We start from the raw sequence: 24,603 nt of genomic DNA, 5'->3' as shown, positions 1-24,603 counted from the left end.
TGAGATAATCTTATTATTTTGAGCTTTATTTGATCTGCAGCTAATATGTTTTGTTCCTGGACTTGAAGACAGAATTTCTGTTATGCAACATGAGGTACTTTGATTTGTTTATAATACTAATGTACCTTTTCTTTGTGTACTCATGTGTTCGCCCTTTGTTAGCTGTGTAACGCTTCATCTGAAGTGAAACCACCGGGTCCCACCAGTGACGTAGGCTGGGGGTGAAACCTGAGCAAGTATGCGTGCCGGGGATCACGCTGACACACCTGTTCAAAGATCCAGCTGCTCTTACCTGGTGAGGTGCCGCTCCAGTGTGTTTGCTTGGTTTTGTATATCTTTAAAAAAGTGTTTTTTCCGGGGAATACTGGATCTATCTGAATCAGAAACACACTCAGTAGAGATGATGGAGACACCAGAGCCATCATGTCGAGATGTGTGTTGATGGGTGAAGCATTTTTAGAATCAAAACAAAGATGTTGGGTCAAAACGCTCCCCTCCCCACCAGAAAGTGTCATGTTTTTCCCGTACCAGACAAGCCGGTAAGTGGTGGTGTGTTTGCACTGTGAACGGTTACTTGTGTACTTAGCAGCACCTCCGGCACATCTGTGGGAATGCTATCATTTAGCCCAGGGTCTTGGAGACCCATCCATATTTAATGGTGTGCAGACAATCCTCTGACTATTTATGCATCATTTTATCCACCTGGTAGGAAAACTCATCTTTTATTCACCGCTTTTCCACTTTATCTGTCATTAGCAAACTGAGGCCCATCTGGCTTCCTGCTTTGCATCCTTCCTTTCATCTTTTTTCTTTTCACTTACAATTTTCAATGAAAGTTGGGTTTTATTTAGAGGGATGGACGGAATAGGAAATGGCTCTAAAGAAATGCTTTAAAAAAGGAGTTAAAAGAGGTTCTACGTGCACTGATTTAATGCATGGTTCTTCATTTTTAAACTTACTATACAATGAACTTTGTGTTTAATATCCTTTCTATTGCTGTGTGTCTGTATATGTGCATGTGTGTGCGAGTGTGTGTTTTCTATCCACTCGATTCACATTGTTTGATGATGGCCCTGACCCAAATACAGCAACTATTCATCCCTGTCCACCCTTTTCATCGGAAACACACACAGAAATACAGCGTGGGTGTGCGCACACACATTCACTCTTCCATTCAAATGAGCACTTTATCCCAGTTAAAAGAGCCACTTCACTTGTCCCTCACCCCAGATTTCAGCACTCAAACACCCCATCACTGTGCGGGAGGTGAGAACTAATGAAAAACAGGTAACAGGGGGAAAAACAGTTAATTTCTCCCCTTTCGTCTCAGCAGTCATAATGGAGATATATATAAATCTGCCAGATGGTTATGGTTTGGTCTTTTCATTCAAGCCTTACAGAGCTTTATCTGAAAGGGAAAAAAAAAAAAAAGCTAGACTGCCAAATGAAGAACACATTATGTTTGTATCTCATTGTCGTGTGTCATTCTTTGACTTGTACGTGTGTGTGTTTGTGTGTGGTGCTGCCTTTTTGTTGCTTGGACCTCTATGAGAGCACACAAACACATGTAAATAGAGCGGCTCTCTGTACAAGAGCTTTACATTTATCTGTTCCACTCTGAGATGGTGGCTGCTGTTGCACAACCAAATACTTATATTTGGATTTGGATAAAGCGGGGAGGGGCGGTTTCATCTTTGTGTTTGATAAATGAGTCTGAGCTTCTCCTCTGGGTGCTACGGTATAAGTGGTGGTAGGGGTAGCAGCGGAACAATGAGCATGTGAGATGTAGAGATTAATGGTTGCTTCTTCTTTTAGGGATGTAGGTCTGGCTGGGCCCATCAGCGGAGGAGAGGAGATGGCTGCTAAATTACCTCTTTTGCCGCTCACCTGTCGAGCAGTAGTCTGGTATTTTTAAATGCAAGATAGAAGGATCATCAGCATGAAGAGCTCTTAGTAAATTGTGGTCTTCCCTTGTGTGGTGAAAGGGTCCCTGTTGAAAAGTCTGGTCAAAAATGTTTAGACATTTAAGTGAGAAGGAAGAAAGCTTTAGTCTGTCGGTAAATGTAATGCCGAGGAGCATTTTATTCTTTGAAGCACTTTAAAACTGTCAGACAGCCATATATGGAGTGCCTTTAGATTCTTTTGTGTGGTTGTGTGTTTTGTTAAGGATAACTAGCCAAAATTAACATTTAAAAAAAAAAAAGATACCTGCAGTTTTTCTCTTTTAGCCATCCAAGCTGAGACTATTTCATAGCCTGAGATGCCAGCTGAAACATTAAACTGATAGGATAAATAATAAGGCTCTTGTCTCAGCATGGGTTTCTTAGCTCTGAGCCCTAATTAGTTTTCTGGCCATTTTTTTGTCACCTTAAAGTAACTATACCTATTATTAGGTGTTTTTCAGGGCTGGTATTTGAAGTAGTCTATCTATCTATCTATCTATCTATCTATCTATCTATCTATCTATCTATCTATCTATCTATCTATCTATCTAATCTTCACAAACATTCACACCTACAGGCAATTTAACATCACCAGTTAACCTAACCCCACTAACTGCATTTTTCAGGACTGTGGTAGGAGGAAGAAATGATCCATACATACACAGGGGAGCATGCAAACTCGATACAGAAAGGCCAGGTGGAGGATTTGAACCCATCACCTTCTTGAGGCAACAGTGCTAACATATATAGCACAATTGGTGGTTAGATTGTATGTATAGATAGATAGACAGATCAATAATTTGTCTACTGTGGCACTGAATCAGATTTTAAAGCAGATTTTCTGTTGTTCAGGAGCCTGAATTATCACTTTTCTCAAAATCCCCCTGTGTATTCACAACCATTTATCACACATTTTTTCTTTCTTTATTTGGAGTAACGCTTTGCTCGGATGACAGCTCTGGGCTTTAATATGACTAATACACTATTTTTTTTACTAGAAAAACTGTGTATTAAATGACAATGTGAAAACAATGTGAAAGCTGTTTCTTGCAGCACTCAGCTGAGGTCTTCTCTCAGGAGTACAGACCAGAGGCAGAACTAAAAGAGAATGAATTTTTGACCTGTATTCACCAGATGACCAAAAACGCATCTTCAGATGAGCTAAAATTGAGTGCAGTGCTAGTTCTGTGTACCTCAGCCACAGTCAGCAGATTAGCTGATGCAACTGGGATACTCTCATATAGGGCATGCTATTTTCAGCTGTTTTAGTCTGCCTATGGTTAGAAAACACTGCAAGCCACTTTGCAACAAACCTCCACCTTTTACACATCTTTTGTCACTAATGCCCGCTCTCTTCCATCATTCCAGCTTTGCAAGTATGCACATGGAGGGGAGGTTCCATAACAGTTGTCTGTGTGGAAAACTGGACTTGTAGGGCGAATGAGGAAGACTGCAACAATTTGTTTTCTTCTCATTAGGGTCATTTTTGAGTGTTTTGAGAACCAGCAGTTTCCAGGATTTAGAATGGTACAATTATATAGGTATTGCTGTGAAACTGAATCTACAGGGTGTGAGTAAAAAGTGTTTGCATCTCACGCGAACTTTCTAAATGATACATTCAAAAGCTGTTTTTGTCTTTGACCTTAATTGGTGTCACAAGCCCAGTTTTTGTCACATTTTAATGCACTTAATCTTCGCTTTGTGTCAGCCCCGCTCCTGAGGCCCATGCACATCAACCTAATTGTGCTTTATGAATCACTGGAAACAACAGTGTCTCTGTAAAAAAAGACCCAAGGCTCTTTGAGGGTTGCACAGTACAGTAGAGCCACCCTGGTCCTGGGTGAAATAGCCCCATAGATCTTCATAAAGACACCACAGCTTCCTCCATCGCAGCAGCTGAGATCCATCTGAGTCACGCAGGTTCGCTGCAGTGTGTGTGTGTGTGTGTGTGTGTGTGTGTGTGTGTGTGTGTGTGTGTGTGTGTGTGTGTGTGTGTGTGTGTGTGTGTGTGTGTGTGTGTGTTTAAAAAAAACATAGCAGAAACAAAGAGGCTGGTGAGATTGTGACATGCCCAGCAGCAATCAGCGTTTGATGTGGGAGTCTACTGTATTCATCACACTCACCTCAGCGTGGAGAAGAGATGGAAGACGCTGTGTAAGGAAGACAGAGGGGAGGGAAAAGGTCACATACAGCATCAGACGAGGATAAGAAGAGTCCTCCGGAGAAGGAGAATTTCAATCTTACTGTCTAAATCAGCACAAACAACTTATAATGGTACTAATACAACAATATAATGCCAGGATTTTTTTTTTCACATGTCTTACGCTGCAGTGGAAATGGAATTTAGAGCTATGATGAACCATCAGGCTTGTCCAGTAATAAAGTCAACACCGGGATCACCCAGTCCCCCACCAGCACAAGTCCTACATGTGTGGCAGTCTGTGGTTACTGTGTGGGCTTCTCTTATGGAAGGTCTAAGTACCCTTAAACCAGAGATTTTTGAATGAATCTGAATGATCTATTGGAAATTTATTTTCCCAACTCTTTGAAATCAAACACTTTCTAACTGAAAGAAGACTGTTATTAGGGACACTTTTCATAGACCTCACAGTAACCCTGTGAGGTCTATGAGAAGTGTCCCTGAGCCACGGGGCGACCGTGGCTCAGGGGATTGGGAAGCGTATCTGTAACCGGAAGGTTGCCGGTTCGATCCCCGGGCTCTCTGTCCTGGTCGTTGTGTCCTTGGGTAGGACACTTCACCCTACTTGCCTACTGGTGTTGGCCAGAGGGGCCGATGGCGCGATATGGCAGCCTTGCTTCTATCAGTCTGCCCCAGGGCAGCTGTGGTTACAACTGTAGCTTGCCTCCACCAGTGTGTGAATGTGAGAGTGAATGAATAGTGGCATTGTAAAGCGCTTTGGGTGCCTTGAAAAGCGCTATATAAATCCAATCCATTATTATTATTATTATCACGTGGAAAGGTAATTACATCTCATTCTTTTCTTCTTTTTTTATGCTATTTTTAGACCAGTAAAGATCTTCTCCTTACTGATTACATCACTACAAAGCCATAAGGAAAACTAGCTTTTTCAGTCATTTATTAACAAAAAAAGGAGACACACACTAAGAGCAAGCAGAAAAAGTAAGCTTGGCATCAGGGTGTAGTTAATGGAAGCAAAACATTGGCTTGAATGGTGGAGGGGTTTTCTTGCATGTAATTCACTTTTAATACTGTGTCCCTTAAAGCTGTCTTTGGTGTGCACCAAGCATGTTTACCATGACTCTGTCATTGTCTTTCCATTCAATGGCAAACCGAAGCTTTGCTCTAATGTTGTGTTTGGACAGCAAAGGTTTTGTACCTGGTGCTGCTCTCATGTAGGTCAAATGCTTTCTGATTGTGAATGCATGCAGTTTCTGTGTCTGTGGAGAGGTCATCACAAGAGTTAGCTAGTAAATTAGACTTTATCAAGTAACTGAAGTGAAATTCAAAGTACCAAGTATCTGTACTCTCTATCAAAAAAGAAGTGGGTACTGATACTTGTGTGGTTGTTCCCTGGGAGAACACCCTGGACAGGTCACCAATCTATCACACAGAGACAGACAGCCATTCATGTTCAAATTCAAACCAATTTAAGCATGAATTTTCAAATCAGTGTGAAGGCAATTCATCACCATTTAACCTGACCCCATGCTTGTCTTTGAGAGAGATCCTGGAGGAACCCATGAAGAATCCACACAGAAAAGACCAGACTGGACTCGAACCCAGGACCTTCTTGCTGCGACGGGACTGTGCTAACCACTGCTTCACAAAAACAAAACAATTAAATAATAACATTTAAAAAAATATTATTGGATAGATCAATAGACGGATAATGATGATTTTAAAATATAAAAAATATATAGATGTATGCTAAAGTGTAAGCACAACAGCTATAGAAAGCACATATATTATTGGGGGTTTTTTTGTATTTTTCAATGGGAATCGATGTAAATACAGCCATGCAATTTCGACCATTTAGAATCAACAGCAGCTGTTTACTTCTGATAGAGAAGCAAACAGCTTCCATACGATAGCCCTAGCCCATCTCTGAAAACCCACTGCAACAGAAATATGTTGCACTTCCTTTGCAACAGCTCAGTAGGTGCATAACTAAGAAAGACATACTAAGAGGTTACCATATGATTTTATTTATTTTTTATTCAGAAGGTGCTGTGAAGTTCACTGGGCTAAGTGGAGCATGGGTTAAGAAGAGCATTATTTTGAGGCTGAGTATTGGGGGTTATTAGAACTCATTGCCTTGAGGCCAAGATAGAGACACTGAGAACCAGTTTAGAGTCCATCCTATTCTTAAGCTCCATGGCCTAAAGAAAATCTGGTTTATTAGACTGTGAGTTAATACCTAGAAACAAAACCAAATTTTCCTGTTGTCGAGCAAATCCACTTCTCTCAGACGGATGGACGTCACTGTCACATCCGTTAGGTTAGCCCTAATGACAGAAATGCATATAAGAACATGTTATATATATTATAATAAATGACTAGAATGGAGGGAGGGGTGCTATTTGTGTTTAACAATACCAAAATAAGGAGTTTGGCTTTTAGAAATGATTCTGAAGGCTGATGGCTCCCTCTGCTGTTGATATATAATATCCAGGCACTCTCCATGCTGCACACACTCTTTCAGCAGTTTGGACACTTCAACAAGATGCAGCCATTTTAATGTTATCATAACACCTCTGTTCTTCCTGATATGAGAAAATAAACTCTTTGTAGTTTTTGCTTAGATGTGGTGTACGTGAAGGCCAGCATAATGGCAAAACTGTCCTGAATTCAGAGCTGTGGTGGTGTTTTGTCTGCCGGTTAAATATTTTAGAAATGTACACAAACAGATCACAAATTCACGGAACCATTTACTGACACAAAAATAATTTAATATACAGTTTTTATAATAATATATATGATGAAATATTCATAAAGACAACAGGTACTGAAACTGACATTATCATTAGTTAATACAGTTAATACAGGTAATGATAATTGCAATCCTTAAAACAGGAGCAAAAAGTTGCAAAATACATGTGTGTGTGTGTGTGTGTGTGTGTGTGTGTGTGTGTGTGTGTGTGTGTGTGTGTGTGTGTGTGTGTGTGTGTGTGTGTGTGTAATATAAATATATGTATGACACTACAAATATGTGATATGATGATAGATTTGCCTGGGATTTATATCTTGCTAAAGCTAGTCCCTCTATCAGGCACCTTTGGGAGCCACTAGTTGTTCAAAGTGCCACTGTTGTCTGGGGTGGTGGGTGCACTGGCGCAGGAAAAGACCTCCTGTGCTGCGCTTGTTGTCGCCTTCCTCTTTTACAGCCTCCAGACATAACTGAGACAGTTGGTGGAGGAGCTGGCCGCTCAGCTGTGGAAAAGTGGAAAACATATGCAGAGAGTCAGCTAAATGCCCCGGGTAGTCATAAAAACTGCCTGTCGCTCAATTCTTCGTCTTGCCTTTATGAACTTCCACTGGAGTGTGCCGGGGGTCAATCGGTGGCTGGCGCAAGGAGAGAGGACCGCCCTCTCTCCCTCAGTATCCAAGCACAAAGTTCCCGTGGGACCCCATCGCACTTCACCCTCAGAGTTTAGATCACAGTGCTACAACAGCAAGAGATCAGCTTCACTGATGTCTCACTTACCTGTTGTTATCATCAAGTAATCTGTAATCATGGTTACCTGGCTACCTGTCCCAGTGCACGGTGCCACATCCATGGCCCCACCCTGCAGTCCCCGACCTTGGGGATAGTCTACACATCTGCCAGTACCAACACTGTACAGCTGCAAGCAGATACAGACATGATGCCTCACAGTCCATCCATACACAACTTGTTCATATATTCGTGTGCATGTATGAGCATGTGAGAGCTTGTGATACCTCTCCTGACAGTGCAGTTCTGTCCTGGGGGATATAAAGCTGTGGGTAGACTGTAGTTAGGAACCAGTGAAAGTTCCTACAGCCCAGACTCCTCTTCAGCCGCAGACGCTCCGTGATGTTCGGGTTTTCAGACTGGACAAAGAAAGAAAGTTTCATTTTTTTGTATGTGGTGCACACTCACCAGACAATCTCTTGACCAGATGTGTTGACTCACACACGCACACACACATACACACAAACACCTGTCTGATGAAATGAGCAAGCGTGTCCCTTCTGTAGTAGATTTTCTTGTACGTGTCCATCCAGGTTTCAGCAATCCGGATCTTGTTCCTCTGAAGCAAGTCCTGATCTGGGAAGCGATACGGCAGGTGGCGGCGAGTGAGGTGGCCCACGCGGGAGCAAGGTACCACCTCCATGGAGCCGCCGCATGACCACACCTATAAGAATGTAGTTGTATTTCAGTAATAAAGAATATAATTGTTTTCTGTGTTTCTTTTTTTTTTTAATTCCCCGTTTGTTAGTCATATTGTTTCATATTTTAATGGTCATCCCAGGCAGACAAGTTGATTTATAACATTTTTGCTCTCACACTGGTACATTCATCAGTGGGCCAGGACATTCCCAGACCACTATCCAAGCTGAAATTTCCATTTGCAAAAGGCATCATCTCATAGCACAGCAATCCTAAAGCACTAACAGAAGGCAACCGAATCACTCAGGCAAAGTATTGCTAAAATACCTTACATGGCTTAAAATAAAAAGCAAATGCAGTCTGTCATCTCTCTGTCTGGTGTGTGTGCACTGGAGGATTTAGCAGGAAAGTTGACATCAAATGAGCTTTCCTTTACCCGGATTGACAGCTCAATTTGCTCTGCACCCCATAGCACCATCCCAGGGTCATAGGCTCCCACGCTCTGGAAGAAATGTCGGTCGATAGCCACAACTCCACCTCCTAACGCTGGGCTCCTGTCACAATCAGAACCAGCATCATTTTTTTTTAAAAAGAACTGCATGGATGTGTTGGTATCTCTGGAGTAGAGTGACATAATGAACTTCAGGATGTTAAAGTCTGGGTTTGCAACACAAGGACAAACAGCTCCACATGTATGGTCCTTAGTTTTTATACTTCTGTATTCTAATTGGTCATATTTTCGAGACTTTTCAAAGGCAAAGGTCAGTTATGCACTTACACATACCGTGTAAAATTACATCTGATCCGTCTTTCTTAATATGGTTCATTTAGCATTGTTATCATGCAAATAAGAACTCATTAAATCTAACTTGCACCCCTTAACAGCTGCACACTTACTGCAGAGGTTGGACAGCCATCTCTGGGTCTTTATCTTGCAACTCTGGATTTGATTCCCAAAAGAAGTCAAGTCTCCAGTCGAACACCCCCCTAATTGGCCACTGGGTGGCATTGTACCGAAAGGACTGCCAGTCTATCACATCCATGATGGGGGACACCACTCTGGTCCTAAGAAGACACCACATTCTGGATCTCAGCAGCTCTTTTTATTTGCATTTATTAAGTGTGGTGAATTAGACTACTTTGGATGTAAAGCATGCCACTACTAGTCAAGTTATAGCTAATAACTCCTTGACTACGTTTACATTTACTAATCTGTGCACAACTAGGTAAAATAGACACTGCGTTTTCATTTCTGTATGCATGTGTTTGTAATTGCAAACGCCGGCTGTGTCACAGGAAGTTCAGAAACATGTACTGTCCTTTGTCGAGGAATGTTTTGGCTCCCCATGTGTGCTGTTTGAAATATCCATGCCAAATGATCATGTGTGGCGTGATGCTTTAAGGAAATGAAAAGATCAAAAAGGGAATTGAGAAAAAATGGGAGAGGGGTCAAACATGTGGCCGAGAGAGCCGAATGGTTGCAGATTCCAAGCCCGAGCTCTCAGCTTAATTACCTAGTCTAATTAGAGCCACGCTGCAGGCAGCCTGAGACATAAGACGAGAGCCAAATCATGGGAGCTCAGTGCTCGATACACACACATACACCTCATGCATCGCCCTGCTTTGCTAATGAGTAAGGGCGAATGATAAGTCTGAACCCTTCATCTCCTCACAAGTGTTTCTGTCCAAAGGCTGAACTCATTAGAGAAAGTTAAAAAAAAATCTGGCACAGTAACTGTTTATATTTTGACATGTCACCCATTTAAGAACTTGCATTTGGAATCCTGTTAGTATGCAGCATACTAACAGGAGCTTTCTCGCCGTAAAATATGAAAATAGATTTTTAATTGGAATAATTTTAAAAAAGTACCTGTCCTGGGCAATTCTCTCCAACAGCGGTTCCAGCCAGCCCTTTTGGCATTCACAGTGGGAGTCCATGAACACCAGCACCTCCCCAACAGCCCTGGTAGCACCTAATGTCCGGCAACCTCCAACCCCGAGGCGTTTGGTGCTGCGAATCAAACGCACTCCATCCAGATGAGACACGTACTCACTCAGCCCAGTCTTCAGGTGACCTAGGAGGAGCATAGAGAAAAGGCGGAACAAGCTGTCAGCACACTGAATTAATGGATGGATGGATGGATGGATGGATGGATGGATGGATGGATGGATGGATGGATGGATGGATGGATGGATGGATGGATAATTTCACCCTGTTGACTTAGGTCGTCCACCAGCAGGACCTCCTGCAGATACTGTTTAGGTGCAGTGTCGAGGACACTGTGTACTGTGCGTAGGAGAGTGGACCAAGCCTCGTCATTAAAACAGATAACAACACTGGCCGATGGCAGAGACTCGATGTGTTGCTCCCCCAAACACCTGTTGATGGGAGGGGGACAAATTGTGAAAGCAGTAACAACTACACTAACTTTTAGCACTTGTTGAACTCCAGTATGGGGTAACTTTTGGTTTATATTTTCAATCGTGCGCTTTGTTCACTCACTCTGGATGGCGCGCCTCTGGCAGCCTGCGATGCAGAGAAATCCTTTCGCTCACTACCTCATTGAAACCGTACTGCTGCAAAGCCCTGAGCTCCATATCCCTCTCCAAACCCTCCAGATGAAGGCGCACTGCTTTCCCCATTTCACCGTGCGTAGGTGGCCCGCGTACGGTGGTATCTTTACTTGCTCCGGGAAGGAGCATCTTGTAACTCCGCTTTTTCTGTGGCGAGCTCTTGGTGCCATGTATGGATGGGACGAATAACAGCTGGTCTTCTTGCAGAGATTTCAGAGGAGTCAAATCGGCGCCTAGCTCGAAAGCAGGGTCATGGGAGTCCACGATGACCTCTAGATCCGGAGGACTGGCGATCCGCTGGAGGGGCTGGCGGGGAGGGCCGGGTTTGTGAAGATTGCGGTCGCTGTCCCGATTAAAGAGATCTGAGAGCGCCAGCGCAACCAGAGCGAATCCGATGAGCAGCAGCCAGAGGCAGAGCATCTTCCTCCGGATGGCGCTCCTCCGCCTCATGCTGAGCAACGGCGCAGGAGGCGTGAGACTGTGCTCAGAAGGCGGCCCGGTGCTGTTTTGAATTGCAGATGTGTTTGTTTTGCTTCATCTTGACGAGCACTGCATTTCATCAGCGTGATGCAACTAGAATGATTCAAGAAATAAATAGATCGCACACGAATCCCCTGAAGAAGAGTAGAGGCGCATTCATTGAGTACCAGAGCTGGGACAAGAGTGACATACAGTGCAGGTTTGAGACAAGTTCTCAACTTTGAGATGATGGAGTTTCGCTGACTTTGTCTTTCATCCAGCTCCTCCCGCGGTCCTAGAGCCTGTGCAAAATTTTTTGCGTCATGTAAATCATGTAAAGGTCGTCACTTCCTGTATCCACCTGTTACTCAACCTGCTCAGGTCTTCGTCTCTACTTCATAACAAGAAGGATTAAAAGATAATTTTAGAAAAAATATAATTAAGAAAATTCTCCAGAACGCACAGAGTAGTATACACTTATTGCTTTTCACTTTCCATCGCAATAAAAATACAATGTTTAAAGTTTAGGAAGTCTACTTGGCTCAGACGCCGTATTAGTATTGTCTTCTTGTCATCTTATTATTCCTGAAACGCCTTGTGGGGAATCCCAAAATACTCTAAATTAAGTGGTAAAAGCCATAATTAGCCATTTCAAAACACATTTTTACTAGCTCAGTTATAAATAAGTCCGCACTGCAGTGGAAAGACACAATGTTTTTACATTTCCTCCAGTCTGTGTGTGAGAGTCTGCTTGTAGCAGGCGTCTCCCTCCGGGCGTCACACATCAAAGACGCTTCCTCTGGCCAGCTGGCTTCGGGCCTCCGGGTCCCATGACCGTCTGTTGGTGCCGGGAAGCGGGGCGTTCACGGCTTCGATCTCCTTGGTTCTCTGTGGAGATCTTGGCAGCCAGTCTTAAAGAAAGTAAAGACCGAATGACTTGGGTCCGCGTGTTTATTTTACTGTTTTCTTTTTCGACAAGTGGAAATGTGCATGCTTGTGTGTTGTCATAAACTTGTTTTTGGTATTCTATGAATGGAATTTCCCACACCACAAAACTGAACTGCTGAAGAAAAAGAAAAACACTCGGAGCATGCCCATATATCATGTAAAGGTTTGAGTGGAAAATTGGCAAAAACTAAAGCCTAATAATTTCCTAATACATTATGATAATGGCATTAGAAGGTCAGACTGTGCACATCACAAACCCTTCTGCGTCTTCTGCGCCATGGCAGCTTCTCTGCTTCTGCTCTGTATTGTGGCTAACATCTGCGAGAAAGACCTCCATACAAGCTGGCAGGAAAGCCTGAGGAGCTTTAAGAGCTTAGGTCGGCTGCACTGAGAGACCAGTTCACTGTCCTGGTGGCAGTGGCTCTCTTAAAGCTCCATTGCAGGCTTAATGAGTGTGTTATAGACCACACAAGGACACTTCACGTCTCCCGGACAACAGCGTAGAGTGCCTTCTGATAATTATGATTATAGTTTCAAGAACTGGGACAGAGCACCTGGAGAGACAGGCTGACAAGTTGAAAGGCCAAAAGAGAGAGAGAAGGGGTGTGTGTGTGTGTGTGTGGGGGGGGGGGGGGGGGGGGGGGGGGGGGGGGGGGGGTTGAAGAGAGAAATCGAAGATGAGAAAGAGCGGTGACCGGGTCCTGACTCCAGTGTTCTGGTGGGAATGTGTTTACGCGCCTCGGGGTTGGAAAAGAAAGAATGTCTCTGTGTAGCTCCAGCTCTGCGCAGTGAACAGTCTCATATGTTCCACTGTGCGGCCAAAACACACGCCGAATTAAAGTTTCCACCGCCAGCACGTTTTCAGACAAGCGTGCAAACACCAAAGGATCACACGCACACGCGCGAGCGCGCACACAGACACATTGAAGATCCTGTCCACATTCCCAGGAATGTTTCTGCATTCCTCCATCCAGTCCACTAGCTAGAAGCCAGAGCTGTAAATGAGACGGCACGACAGTGAGAGAGAAAGGGGAAGGGGGGGGGGGGGGGGGGGGGGGGATAAAGGGACTGCTGGCTGCACAGTTGGCTTGTTTTTCAATCATATTTCTGTCTTTTACAACCTGGAGCACTTTTTATTCTCTGGGCTGCATAGAAGACAAGCAGACAGAGACATATTTTTGTGCCGGTGTTGTGCCAAAAAGTGATTGTCTGCCAAAAACTGATTTCCAGTGTTTCTGTGTATTTTTTATGTGTAATATCTTTACGTATGTTCGTAAATAGACTTCAGTGAACAGGGGATACAAAGGGGTTACATAAAGAATTAAAAAATTATCTGTTTTTTAAGTATCTTTACAACTTGTACTTACATTATAACCAACCCGGTCCTTTATCCCCACTTAAAATATTTTTACAGAACTATTGTAATATTTGCTGCCGTTTCTGCTGTCCTGTTGGGCAACTTACTCTTACAAAATACATTTTTAATGTTAATGAGATTTTTTTTACTGCATAAATAAAGGTTATATAAAAGTCGCTGCCAAAAACTGATTGCGGCTTGTATCTTGTTACACGAATGTTGTTTGTGGCTCAAGATGACTTTATGTCATCCATAAGGGATGCATTTGACATATGTTTAACATATTATAGCCCAACAAGTTACTTATAGCACTTTAAATATGAGCAATCGCTTTTTGGCAAATACCGGAAATCACTTTTTGGCACAACACCGGCTGGACAAATAATACACATTTGGGTTACTTTTAAAAGTTGAACCATCGATAATTAACGTGTTCCAGCTTTACCGTTTTCTGTAAATAAACTGCATTTGTCGGGGGTTTGAACTTGAGGATATAAAAACATTTCAGAATTTCATTAAAATTGATTTTTTTTTTTTTTTATAGCAAAGGACTTGAATGAATGTAGAAACTAATCAGGAGGTTCATTAATAATGAAAACAACATATGCAGAATCAGAATAAACACTTAATTTTTAGTGTTCAGTAACGTTTTACTGAACCCTGGAAATGATCAAGAGTTGATCTGATTCGAGAGGAATGGGGTTTAGTAACAGGCTGCATGAGAAGCTGCGGAGGGGTGCTTCCCTCTACTGGAGAAAGTCGGTATTGCAAGTAATGGATGTTTCCCCTACACTTGGTTGATTAAAAAAAAGAAGAATCTAAGGATCCGCACTGTAGTGTCATTTTAAGAAAAGTCGTGATAAATGAATTTTAACACAACAAGTGTAAAAAAAAAAGCACAAATTTTAATTTCAGAATTTCAAAACAAAGCATGTTGGATCAAAGAAATATAACATGTTACGTGCCGTTTTTAAACATCTGCTCTAATAATGTTTTCTTCAAGAGCTTCTGTCAGATCCCGTGGTCTTGATCAGTGGCCATCAGTGTTTCGTTTATCAATGCAGCTTTTCCAAGCTGCTGAATGTCTGGTGGCTTTATTCTAACATGTGACAGCAATTAACCGCCACAATGACTTTCTTCCTTTTTTATTTATTCAAATTGTGGTGTCCTCGGACCAATAATGGTCCCTAGGTGAGTGGCAAACAAGCATATGGGAATCCCGAGGACACCACAAAGGTTTTAATGAATTAAAACACAGATTTCACTCGAATGCCAACAGATTCTGAAGCTCGATATCTAAAACATGCAAAGCAGATCTCAGAGCTTTAAAGGAGCTATTGGAGCTCTCCCAACAACTGAACCGATTAAAATTCGCAAAATTGCAGGCGACCACGCCTGTCGGCCGGGGGGATTTGTCACAATCAACACCCCGGATTTTTAGATCTAAGTTTTTTTGTTTCTATTTATTTGTTTATTTCTTGTGTTGTTATTTATTTATTTATTTATTTATTTATTTATTTATTTATTTTAAAAACGTAATTCGTTAGAAACCTTGTCTGCTGACATTGCTTTGCTTTTCTATGCTTGAAATCGCACGACCCAGCAAGGACACACAATTTATTCAAGCTCCTTCTCTTTTGTTTCTGCTTTTATTTATTTAAATAGAGACGAATAATTGCTTTATTTTCAGTATTTTGTCCATTAATACCATTGCTAGAAATATTCCGCGTGAGCTATTTGTTCGTTCAGACTCCGCTGACTTTTGAACCCAGTTTTAAGAAATCTGTTTGCACGCGAGGATCCCTTTGTAACCCTTTTCCAAACTCTCTTGTGACAGCAGCTGCAGCAGCAGACCTGCCGTCAACAGTGACTTTCATCACATGGTGGATGGTGTCGAAAGCGAACACGACGCAGAAGGAACATTAGGCATCCCTTCTGCTTTTTTAGGATTCATCTGTGGCGCAACCTCCACGCGCGGAGTGAGGTGTCTCAGCATGATTCCGATTCATCGTGTCAAACATTTCAGTCATGTGTGCACAGCTCTGCACGCTTGGACTTTATCTGTTATCGGACTTCCGTGGCAGAACTTAAGGAAAATATAATATTATAAGAAGATATCCAGGCTTCCTAATGTAATTATATAATTACATGATCCGACTAAATCACACACAAAACCCTCTTTTTATATATTTAAGAAAAACATTGTTTGATCAAAATTTTATTATCTAATAAAGTTAATAAAACTTCTCAAATTTGAGAACAAAGAAGGGACAAGAAAACGATATAATTGAAATATATTTATTGTGGACAATGTGCTGCCGTGTTAATTAACAATTAAAAAATCGACTACATTAAACAATAAAAAACAGAAATGATAAACTGGGGAAAAAATAAAATAAACAGATTAACACGAAAGGGAATAACACTTCTAAAAAACGCAAGAGTATGAAAGATTGAGCAGATTAAAAGTCACTGAACTTTTTGTCAAATGGGAGAGAAAGAAGAGGATGAGCATGCGCACGGTGCAGTCCGCGCGCATCTCGTCTCTCATGAGTTTCCTGAGTTTGGGGGACTAATGAGTGATGAGATGTGTCTCGTTAGGAAACATCACATGTTTGTGCGCTCAGCGGAGCCACTTTAAATTAGTGGACAGCGGGACAAACGGAGGGGTAGTACTGGCAAATCCGGACGAGGAGAAAGAGGGACACGCTGTGTCGGCGCACAGAGACACTATTCGTGGGTACTTAAAGCTGCAGAGACGACTGTTTTTACCCCCCACGGACGAGTGAAAATGAAAGCCTGGCAGTGTGTTTCCCTCCTGGCTTGTGCCTGCTTTCTTTATCAAGCTGATGGACGCAAAAGTAAGTGGCGCTACTTTGGAATAGTTTGAAGTGAAAGAGTTGTGGCTGTGGTTTAAAAATGTTGGTTTATTGATTTCAGATTTTTAATTTAATGTCTTTACGTGAATTGAATAATTTTGGTGTTTGATGTTTATCTCCTAGGGTTGTTTGTTTATTCATTTGTTTATTTAACTCGTCCTGCCATCCGCTCTCTACAGTCAGAGTCCCATGAGACTGATTAAGGCGTGTGCTCCGTTAAGACTGCTACTCACTCCACAAACAGACAATTCTCTACATCCAGAAAAAACGGAGAAATCGTAGCTTTCTCTAATTTGTTATCATAACCAGATGGAATCCCGTAAAAAGTTTTAACAATCTTTTTCCTCCGGTATCATAAAAAAAGCAAATGTGACATTAATTTAATAAATGCAAATTTAAAATCACCTTTCCCCCTCTATTTTCACGCCATGCGCTCTCTTGGCTGAATAAATTTCTGTTTGCGTACAGACGTTCCAGATGTTTGGATCGTTTTTTTCTTCGCCTTTAAGCAGATTACACAGATTGAATTTGTTTTTGCGCTGAAAAATATGTCACTCAGGCTAGATGACGAGAAAGCAGAAAACAAGGGCGTGGAGATCCGAATAAAAAAAATAAATAAGTAAGATTGTGGAGATGAAAGATCAAAAACTAGGTCATCTTACTAAAAATGTATAAATCCAATATCTTTTTTGTATAACAATAAACATTTTATTTATGCCTAACGTTCCAAACGCTTTCCTCCTGTTTTATTGGGCTTAGTTAAATGTAGTCTGTTGTACAGCCCTCAATCATTTCATCGTTTCAGTCATGGGAGCTTTTAGTAAAATATTTTTACTAAAGGTGGAAACCAGGTACTGGAAGCAGATTTTTCCATGTCAGGAAATAAACATGATTTTGGTCATTATGCGGGTATTTTGGGGCTACACTGTTACTTAACATTTAATTACATTTTAAAGGAGCCTAATGAAATCCAAGTAGGTTTCTCTTTTCACAAGTAAGGAAAGAAACATTTAACCTCTAAATGGATTCAAGTAAATGACAGAAGCTCTTTAGTGAGGGACTCACATCAAACCAAAATACATTTTAAGGTTCCTTGTCCTTGTCTCTCTGCTTTATCTCTCCCCAGCATACAGGGATGTATTCCCACACAAGCACTCATTATCAGGGAAGTTTCCATTTCCAATCCCACCGATCCCTGGCTGGCTTCCCGACACCAACCCATGGGATGATTACATCTACCCACCACTAAACATAAAGTTAAATGATTTTATGCACCACAGAGGTGGGTAATTTGTTTTCTGGGTGTTTTTTTTTTCACCATTGAAACATTTGCGTAGGTATTTCAGGTCATTCACCTGGAAAGTCCACCTCTCTGCAGGTAAACCCAAAGTCCGTTTGACCAGTGACAGTCCAGCTCTGAATGGCTCTTCCATCACCTTCACTGCAAAGCTGGAGTATCCTCCCTGCCAGAAGGAGGATGCCAATGGGAACCTGATCTGGGATGAGCACTGTGAGGATGGTACGGAGCTGGAGGCGTCAGGTGCTGCCAAGAAAGCCAGGCCGGGCCAGGCCATGAACCTGCACACACATAGCATCACACCACCACAAAGCATCATGGGGCCATATAGACTGATCAGCCACAACATTATAACCACTGACAGGTGAAGTGAAAACACTGATCACGAGGAGTCAATCAAATGGCCTGTACTTGATGGGTCAGAGCAGTTTTATCCACATGAGAGACCAGCACAGCTGGCAGGTGGTTTAAATGTTGTGGTTGATTTATGTAAGCCCACCAAAGAGCAAATTAAATTGTACACTGTTGTAAAAAGATGGCCCACTAGGAGTAACCCTTGAGTCTTGAAAAAATCTGGAACATAATCTGATGGTCATCAAACCACATGTTTATTGATACATATTGAGATGTCAAAACATGTTATTAAGGGCACAGGGGGTGTCAAAACACGTCATTATGAGGGAAAGAGTTAAAGCAGGCTCCCCCTTAAGATAAAAACCAGAACAAGCTGCTGATAAACACTAAAATAGACAAATTACGCCTCAATGAACCTGGCTACTCATTGTCTTTAGTTATCATAGTATAGTTATCTTAGCATTTGTAGCTACCAGCCATGTGTAATCGCTGAACAGATTTATCATGCAAAATCAGTTCATTTTTATTTTTTTAAAATTAAAGCTTTTACATCACTTTATTTTCTGTCAAACAGCCAATGGGCAGGTTCGCTCTGGCTACGTGTACAACTGGACTTCCTGGTTGGATGACTATGGCTTTGGAAAATGTATAGACAAGGCAAAATGCAACATGTTCCCAGATGGGAGACCCTTCCCTCAGAGCAATGACTGGAGACGAAAGAGCTACGTCTATGTTTGGCACACAATGGGTGAGATACAAGTTTACAAGTTTGCATGTACACAGGATACGAAAGGAAAAAGAAGAACATCCAAACCAACTCAGTTTGTCTCTTCTTTTTGTCCCAGGCCAGTACTTTGAGACGTGTGACGGCTCTTCCTCCAGTGTGACCATCAATACCACCAACATCCCTCTGGGGGCAGAGGTCATGGAAGTCATGGTCTACAGGAAACGCGAGCGCAGGAAGTACAGCCCCCTCTCTACCGACAACGCCGTCTTCTTTGTCACAGGTGGGAACAACAAATATTCTGCTTATACAGTTTTATCTGCCTACATGTTTCAGCCAAACAGAGATACAAACAGGCAGAAACCTAATACGTCATTTACATTATTCTTACGCACTCCCTTAGATAAAATTCCAGTGGCGGTCGACATCTCTCAGAAGGGTGCAGTCAACCAATCTGAGAATATCTTCATCCGTGGTGAGGATGTGGTTTTCAAAGTCCACCTCCATGACCCCAGCGGCTACCTGAAAACTGCTGCCTCCATTGACTACATCTGGGATTTTCGAGACGGCAATCAGCTGGTAACGCATCGCAACGTAACCACGCACGCCTACAGTAAGCTGGGGACCATGACTGTGAAGCTGGTGGTCGAGGCAGCGTTTCCAGTTGAATGTCCACCTTCTGCCAACACCCCGACCTCGACCACGTCCACAGGTTCTGTCACAAGTAGTCACAAAGATATAGACATGACAAAACAAGCAAAGTATTATCTGAAGACTTGTTAACTTTTTATACAAACCTTATAACCAGATGGAGATAGCCAGCACACTGTCATGTGTCACTATCTTGGTGTTTTGAAACCAGAGGGGTAGCTCTGACTGAGAACCCAAGGATACTGCACACTTACATAACAGACAAGTCTTTGCCATCAATTTCTCTGCAATTGGGAAAAAAAGAGGAGAAAATGTATAATATTGATTAAGATCTTAAACAAGCAATTGAGACCATAAACTAATGAGGAATGTTTTCACTGAAGTCATCAATAAAATGAAAATTGGGTCATTTTCTCAAATGTGTCTATACAATTAGATATCTCCTTGCAACCAAGAGGAGCTGCCCCCTGCTGGCCATTAGAAAAACTGCATCTCTGCTTTCGATTGACTTTTTCGACCTTGAGACTATGGCTTATTTTATATACAGTCTTTCAGTCTTTTTTAATTAATATAATTGGAATGCCAAAATATAAACTTTAAAAAGGGAAATGTGAGCCACACAAAGTAAGTTATCTCTCTTCACTTTGGGGATATGAAGCAACTGCTACTTAAACAGTTATGTTATGAAGAATGTAAAAACAAAAAATACATGTAAAACTTTAAAAGACAGAATCATTATCTGCAAGTGCCTACAGTTTCTTCGGAGCGTAAAAAGAAGGTGACTGCACTTCTTTAAGTTTCTTGAAGAAGTTTCACCTCTCATCCAAGAGGTGAGAGGTGATCTAAAACCAAAGAGGGAGAGTCTCGGGTATTTACACATCTTCAATTAACTTTAAAAAAGTTTTTTAAAGCTCGCAGGACTACCATGACGTCACTGAGAACCTACACAGACAAGTATCTGTTTAAAAACAACAACAACAAAAAGACGGGGAATCAGTGCTAATGGAAAAACATGTTTCTCCCGTGTCTTTTCCTCAGAGGCTCCTACAACTCCACTTGCTACTCATGCGATTACAGCCAAGATGGAGACAACACAGGGTGAGGCTTTTACAGCTAAATGTGTATTATGATTGTGATTATGTAGGAATATCGAATGCAGAGGGTGAATCATATCATGTGAGGAAGTTAAAATACCAGCGTGCATCACTATGCAGAGCCCATTTGCTTCATATTACAGTGCCGCCCAGCACCAGCCTGCCCTCGACCACCTCCTCTTTTGCTTCCACGGATCTCCCCACCACAGAGCCCCTCCCTTCCACTGTTTCCCCAGAATCCAACCCCACCACCCCGCTGTGGCTCCGCACCAGGCGTCGCAACAGCAACCAGTGCTTCCGCTACGCCTACGGGACCTTCACAGGCAATATCACTGTCGTTGGTAGGTGGGAGTGTGCGGGATCCTTCAAGTTATGTTGTATACCACTGAGTCTTTTTCATGAACCATTGTACAGAAGCCATGGTGTAGCAGTTTAAAAAACTAAACGCGAGGGCACATTTTCCAATATACTTTAATGGCTTTAATGCTAATGAAAGTGGGTATGATTTTAAAAGCTTTCCAACAAAAACCATTTTGTCACATTTATCATAATAACATACAAGAAACCAGCCCACATTTCATCCCAGAATTGCTTCACTTTCATCACGAACTATGGACTTAGGGATGGGGCTCGTACTTGTGTGGCGTAACCACCCCTGATAATGAAAAGGAAACACTCTTCCATTTAAACTGCATTAAATCCTGATTGTTGCGATCCAGTTTCTCTCTACAAACTTGTATTCAAGCAACCTCATGCTATGATTCTTTGACTGGTTCCTTCATCATATTATTATTTAGGGGGAAGAGGATTACACATCCAAAACCCACAAAATAATTAATCTGTTCCCCACAGAGCCCAAGCACCCACTGAACACCCTGCCAAGCAGTCGGATTTTGGAAGTGTCAGCCCACAGAGTCACCAACACTGACATCAACTTCCTGGTGAAATGTCTGGGCAGGTATGCATTTATTATATACTTTGTTTAAATTTATGTAAAAAAAAAACAAAAAAAAAACACTGTAGATAATTTTTTAAACATTCAAAGAGGAAATCACAGTAACCTTTGGAGTTTATCAACTTTATTTTTGATGATCTTCTCCCTGCACATCCAATTTAGTCACTTAGGTGCAATGGCACCCCCCCACAAACCTATACATTTTAGATAAAGAAACAGGTTTGATTTATCCTTCATCCCTTATCCGCAGCATCCCCACTTCAGCCTGTACCATCGTGTCAGACCCCAGCTGCACTCAGGTACGCAACATCATGTGCAACGATGTGCCGCCTCTCTCGGAGTGCAAAGTGCATCTGACGCGAAGATTTCTGGAACCGGGCACCTACTGTGTGAACATCACTTTGGAGAACTCCAGCAGCTTGACCCTCACCAGCACCACCATCACCATCAACAAGTCCCAGGACACACCTGGTTAGCTACACAAACACATACAACAGGATATTTCTTGAAATCAGCTTTGTAGAAACTGTTGCCTGGTGTGTTGTAGTTTCCGGTCTGTTTTACACTCTCTTCACTGCCCTTTGTACCCATCAGTGTCCACAACCTCTCACACTGCCCAAGTCGTTCTCTCCTCAAGTGCTGTTCTGGGGGCCATTTTTGCATTCATTGCCTATGTGGTCTACAAGTGAGTAGTCTTCAGATGCAGCAGCATTCCTTCAGTAAATGTGTGAAGACCTGAATATATGATGCAGAAAGATTTTAATGCACAACTTTGCCTTTTACTGCCACATTAAAAAGCATTTACACATGCACACAAAGCCACTTTGATTCTCACTGAATTTCCAGTTGATTACTACCCTGCTCGTAAAACACCTCGTATTCTTTTTCCAACTCTTGCCGCTCACATCCAGTTAGTGTCATTACCCTCCCATCATATTTTTGTGTCCTGCATCTTTCTTCCAGGCGTTACAAGGTGTACCGGCCCATTCGCAGGTCACTGGTGGAGGATCCCCATGCTGGGGTTGGAGGTCACATGATTCGCCTGAAGGAGGCACTCTTCCCCTCCAGTGAGGAGAGCCGTCACCTGCTGACTGAGAGAAACCCCCTGTAGGCTTTGTTGAGCTGCATCATCACTTAAAATAAAAAACACCTAAAGCATGTGATTGTCAGATATGAATCTAATCAAAAGTTTAAGCATTAAAGTGCAAAAATAGCAGGAATACCATATTTGTAAAAGAAACTAATATTTTGCTTGTTTTAATTGTTTGATTGTGCTCCAGAAAACTGCTACTGCTACAGCAGCTGCTGATTGGTGTGATGATTTTCTACTGAAGAGGCTGTCGAATATGTGATTGAGGCACTCATTTTGATTGCAACATAGGGTGTAGTAGCTGCTATAAAATGAATTAGGCTCAAGCAATGGCTGTTTTTGATGAAAAGTGCTTTTGTACCGTTTGTCATGGATTGCTTTAGAATACTGTATATTAATGTACGGGTAAAAATCCTACTAGTAGTGATACATGCATGGTTTTCCTCAAATGAGTTATAATTTAATTTCTTTAACTCCAAGATTTAAACATAGCCATAATCAAGGAGGATGAAAGGCTGATAAATAAGTCTGTCACTAAATAAAGGCTGTGAACTAACCACTTATGTTTTGAAGACACTGGAATCTGTCTTTGTATGGAGCTGGAAAAAAATGTATTTAACGTTAGATGAACTGATTTTTAGTGTTCTATTAATTTGTTTGTTCGTGTGTGGTGTTAAATCTGTTTTAAAACTGTTTCACACAATCACATTAACTGCAGAAAATTCATGGTTTAGTGAAAAACTGGATTTTAACCATTAGCACTATCGTTTGGGGCTTTTAAAACAAGCAAGGAAGTCACCACTTTCCTGTAACCCAACACAATCCTGTATATTATTGTGATCAAAACAAACACTGCAAATCAAATGCAATCAAATCACACGTTGCCGATTTTAAAGCAGGTAGTTCACACAACATACTTAATGCTTTTACTGTACAGTACACTAAACTGCACAGAGGCAAATTGTTAAACTTAAAGTTTTTAATACCGTACTATTACACATTTTTCACTCCTTTAGCAAAGTTTACCAAGTGACTTTAAATATTTCTCTAATGCAGCACTACCTAACGTATGTTGCTTTGGAATTTGGGGCATTGTCAACTCATTACATGTGGAACTCGTATCAACTTCATACACGACTTCAATCATGTGGAAAATGTTTTCACAGGACTCTCTGCATCCCTGTGTAAAGTACACCCTGTGATTCAGGTGCCGACTGGGCCATTGCAACATGTTCTCTTTAACCAGTCAGTTCTAGATTTTGTGCCATCCATGGCATCATTGTCCTATTGCATGACTTGACTCACATTTCACTTTGGGATACTTTGGTATACAGAGAAATTCATGGTCAATACTTCACTGCAAAGTGCCCAGGTCCTGTGGCTGCACAATTAGCCCAAATTGTTACCCCTCCGCCACAGACCTAGACAGTTGGGCTGAGCCTGTGTGGATACACCGTTTGGTTTCTGCTAAATGTAGCACTGCGTATTGTGTAAACATTGTTTCAGATGCAACTTCAAACCTAAGCCATGGGGTAATGCTCTTAGAGACTCCTGGGAACCCTTCCAAACAAATCATAGTTGATCAGCGTGTCTCCAGGCCTCGAGAGTACAAGACATGGCTCTAATTCTGGAGGCCTCTGGGCATTACATGCTCTGTCCTTGGGGTGAATTTGCTGGGACCTCACTCCTGAGAAAATTGTGGCATTGTGTTATATCTCTCACACACACACACACACACACACACACACACACACACACACACACACACACACACACACACCTAAATAGCACCCTGCCAAGACCGCTGCTTTTATAGAGGTGCTCACATTTTGATGATCACCTAATCAAGTTGATCAAAAACAAGATTGGTGGGTCTTTGCTGAAACCTCATGATAATGTTTGGTTTTCCTTTTCTTACAAGCAACTTCCCACAGCTTCTTTTA

General features: G+C 42.0%; 2 protein-coding genes across 3 annotated transcripts; one reads left to right on the top strand and one right to left on the bottom strand.

The window, feature by feature from the left end:
- Positions 1-6,888: 6,888 nt before the first annotated feature.
- On the bottom strand, positions 6,889-11,515 carry LOC101476701 (polypeptide N-acetylgalactosaminyltransferase 15). The gene is made up of 10 exons (XM_004547881.5): positions 10,782-11,515; positions 10,491-10,657; positions 10,149-10,353; positions 9,176-9,343; positions 8,715-8,832; positions 8,109-8,303; positions 7,867-7,998; positions 7,668-7,769; positions 7,446-7,589; positions 6,889-7,356 (listed from the first exon to the last, which is right to left on the bottom strand). Exons 1-10 carry the CDS (start codon positions 11,300-11,302, stop codon positions 7,192-7,194), a joined length of 1,917 nt encoding a protein of 638 aa, XP_004547938.2. The 5' UTR covers positions 11,303-11,515; the 3' UTR covers positions 6,889-7,191.
- A 4,679-nt stretch (positions 11,516-16,194) lies between these two features.
- gpnmb (glycoprotein (transmembrane) nmb) lies at positions 16,195-23,221 on the top strand. Of its 2 annotated transcripts, none has more exons than XM_004547882.4 (12): positions 16,195-16,477; positions 17,622-17,777; positions 17,874-18,035; positions 18,721-18,894; positions 18,992-19,153; positions 19,274-19,582; positions 20,560-20,619; positions 20,759-20,956; positions 21,468-21,573; positions 21,821-22,041; positions 22,165-22,255; positions 22,534-23,221. In XM_004547882.4, the coding sequence occupies exons 1-12, from the start codon at positions 16,408-16,410 to the stop codon at positions 22,679-22,681; spliced, it is 1,857 nt and encodes a 618-aa protein (XP_004547939.2). In that variant the 5' UTR covers positions 16,195-16,407; the 3' UTR covers positions 22,682-23,221. The 2 variants fall into 2 exon arrangements, with proteins under 2 accessions (XP_004547939.2, XP_004547940.2); XM_004547883.4 differs by having other exon boundaries at positions 16,196-16,477; positions 17,874-18,014.
- The last annotated feature ends 1,382 nt before the right edge of the window (positions 23,222-24,603 follow it).

Source organism: Maylandia zebra, linkage group LG22, assembly GCF_041146795.1.
Source record: "Maylandia zebra isolate NMK-2024a linkage group LG22, Mzebra_GT3a, whole genome shotgun sequence".
In the NCBI taxonomy this organism is placed as follows: Eukaryota; Metazoa; Chordata; class Actinopteri; order Cichliformes; family Cichlidae; genus Maylandia; species Maylandia zebra.
This window is presented reverse-complemented; position numbering and strand designations above follow the sequence as displayed.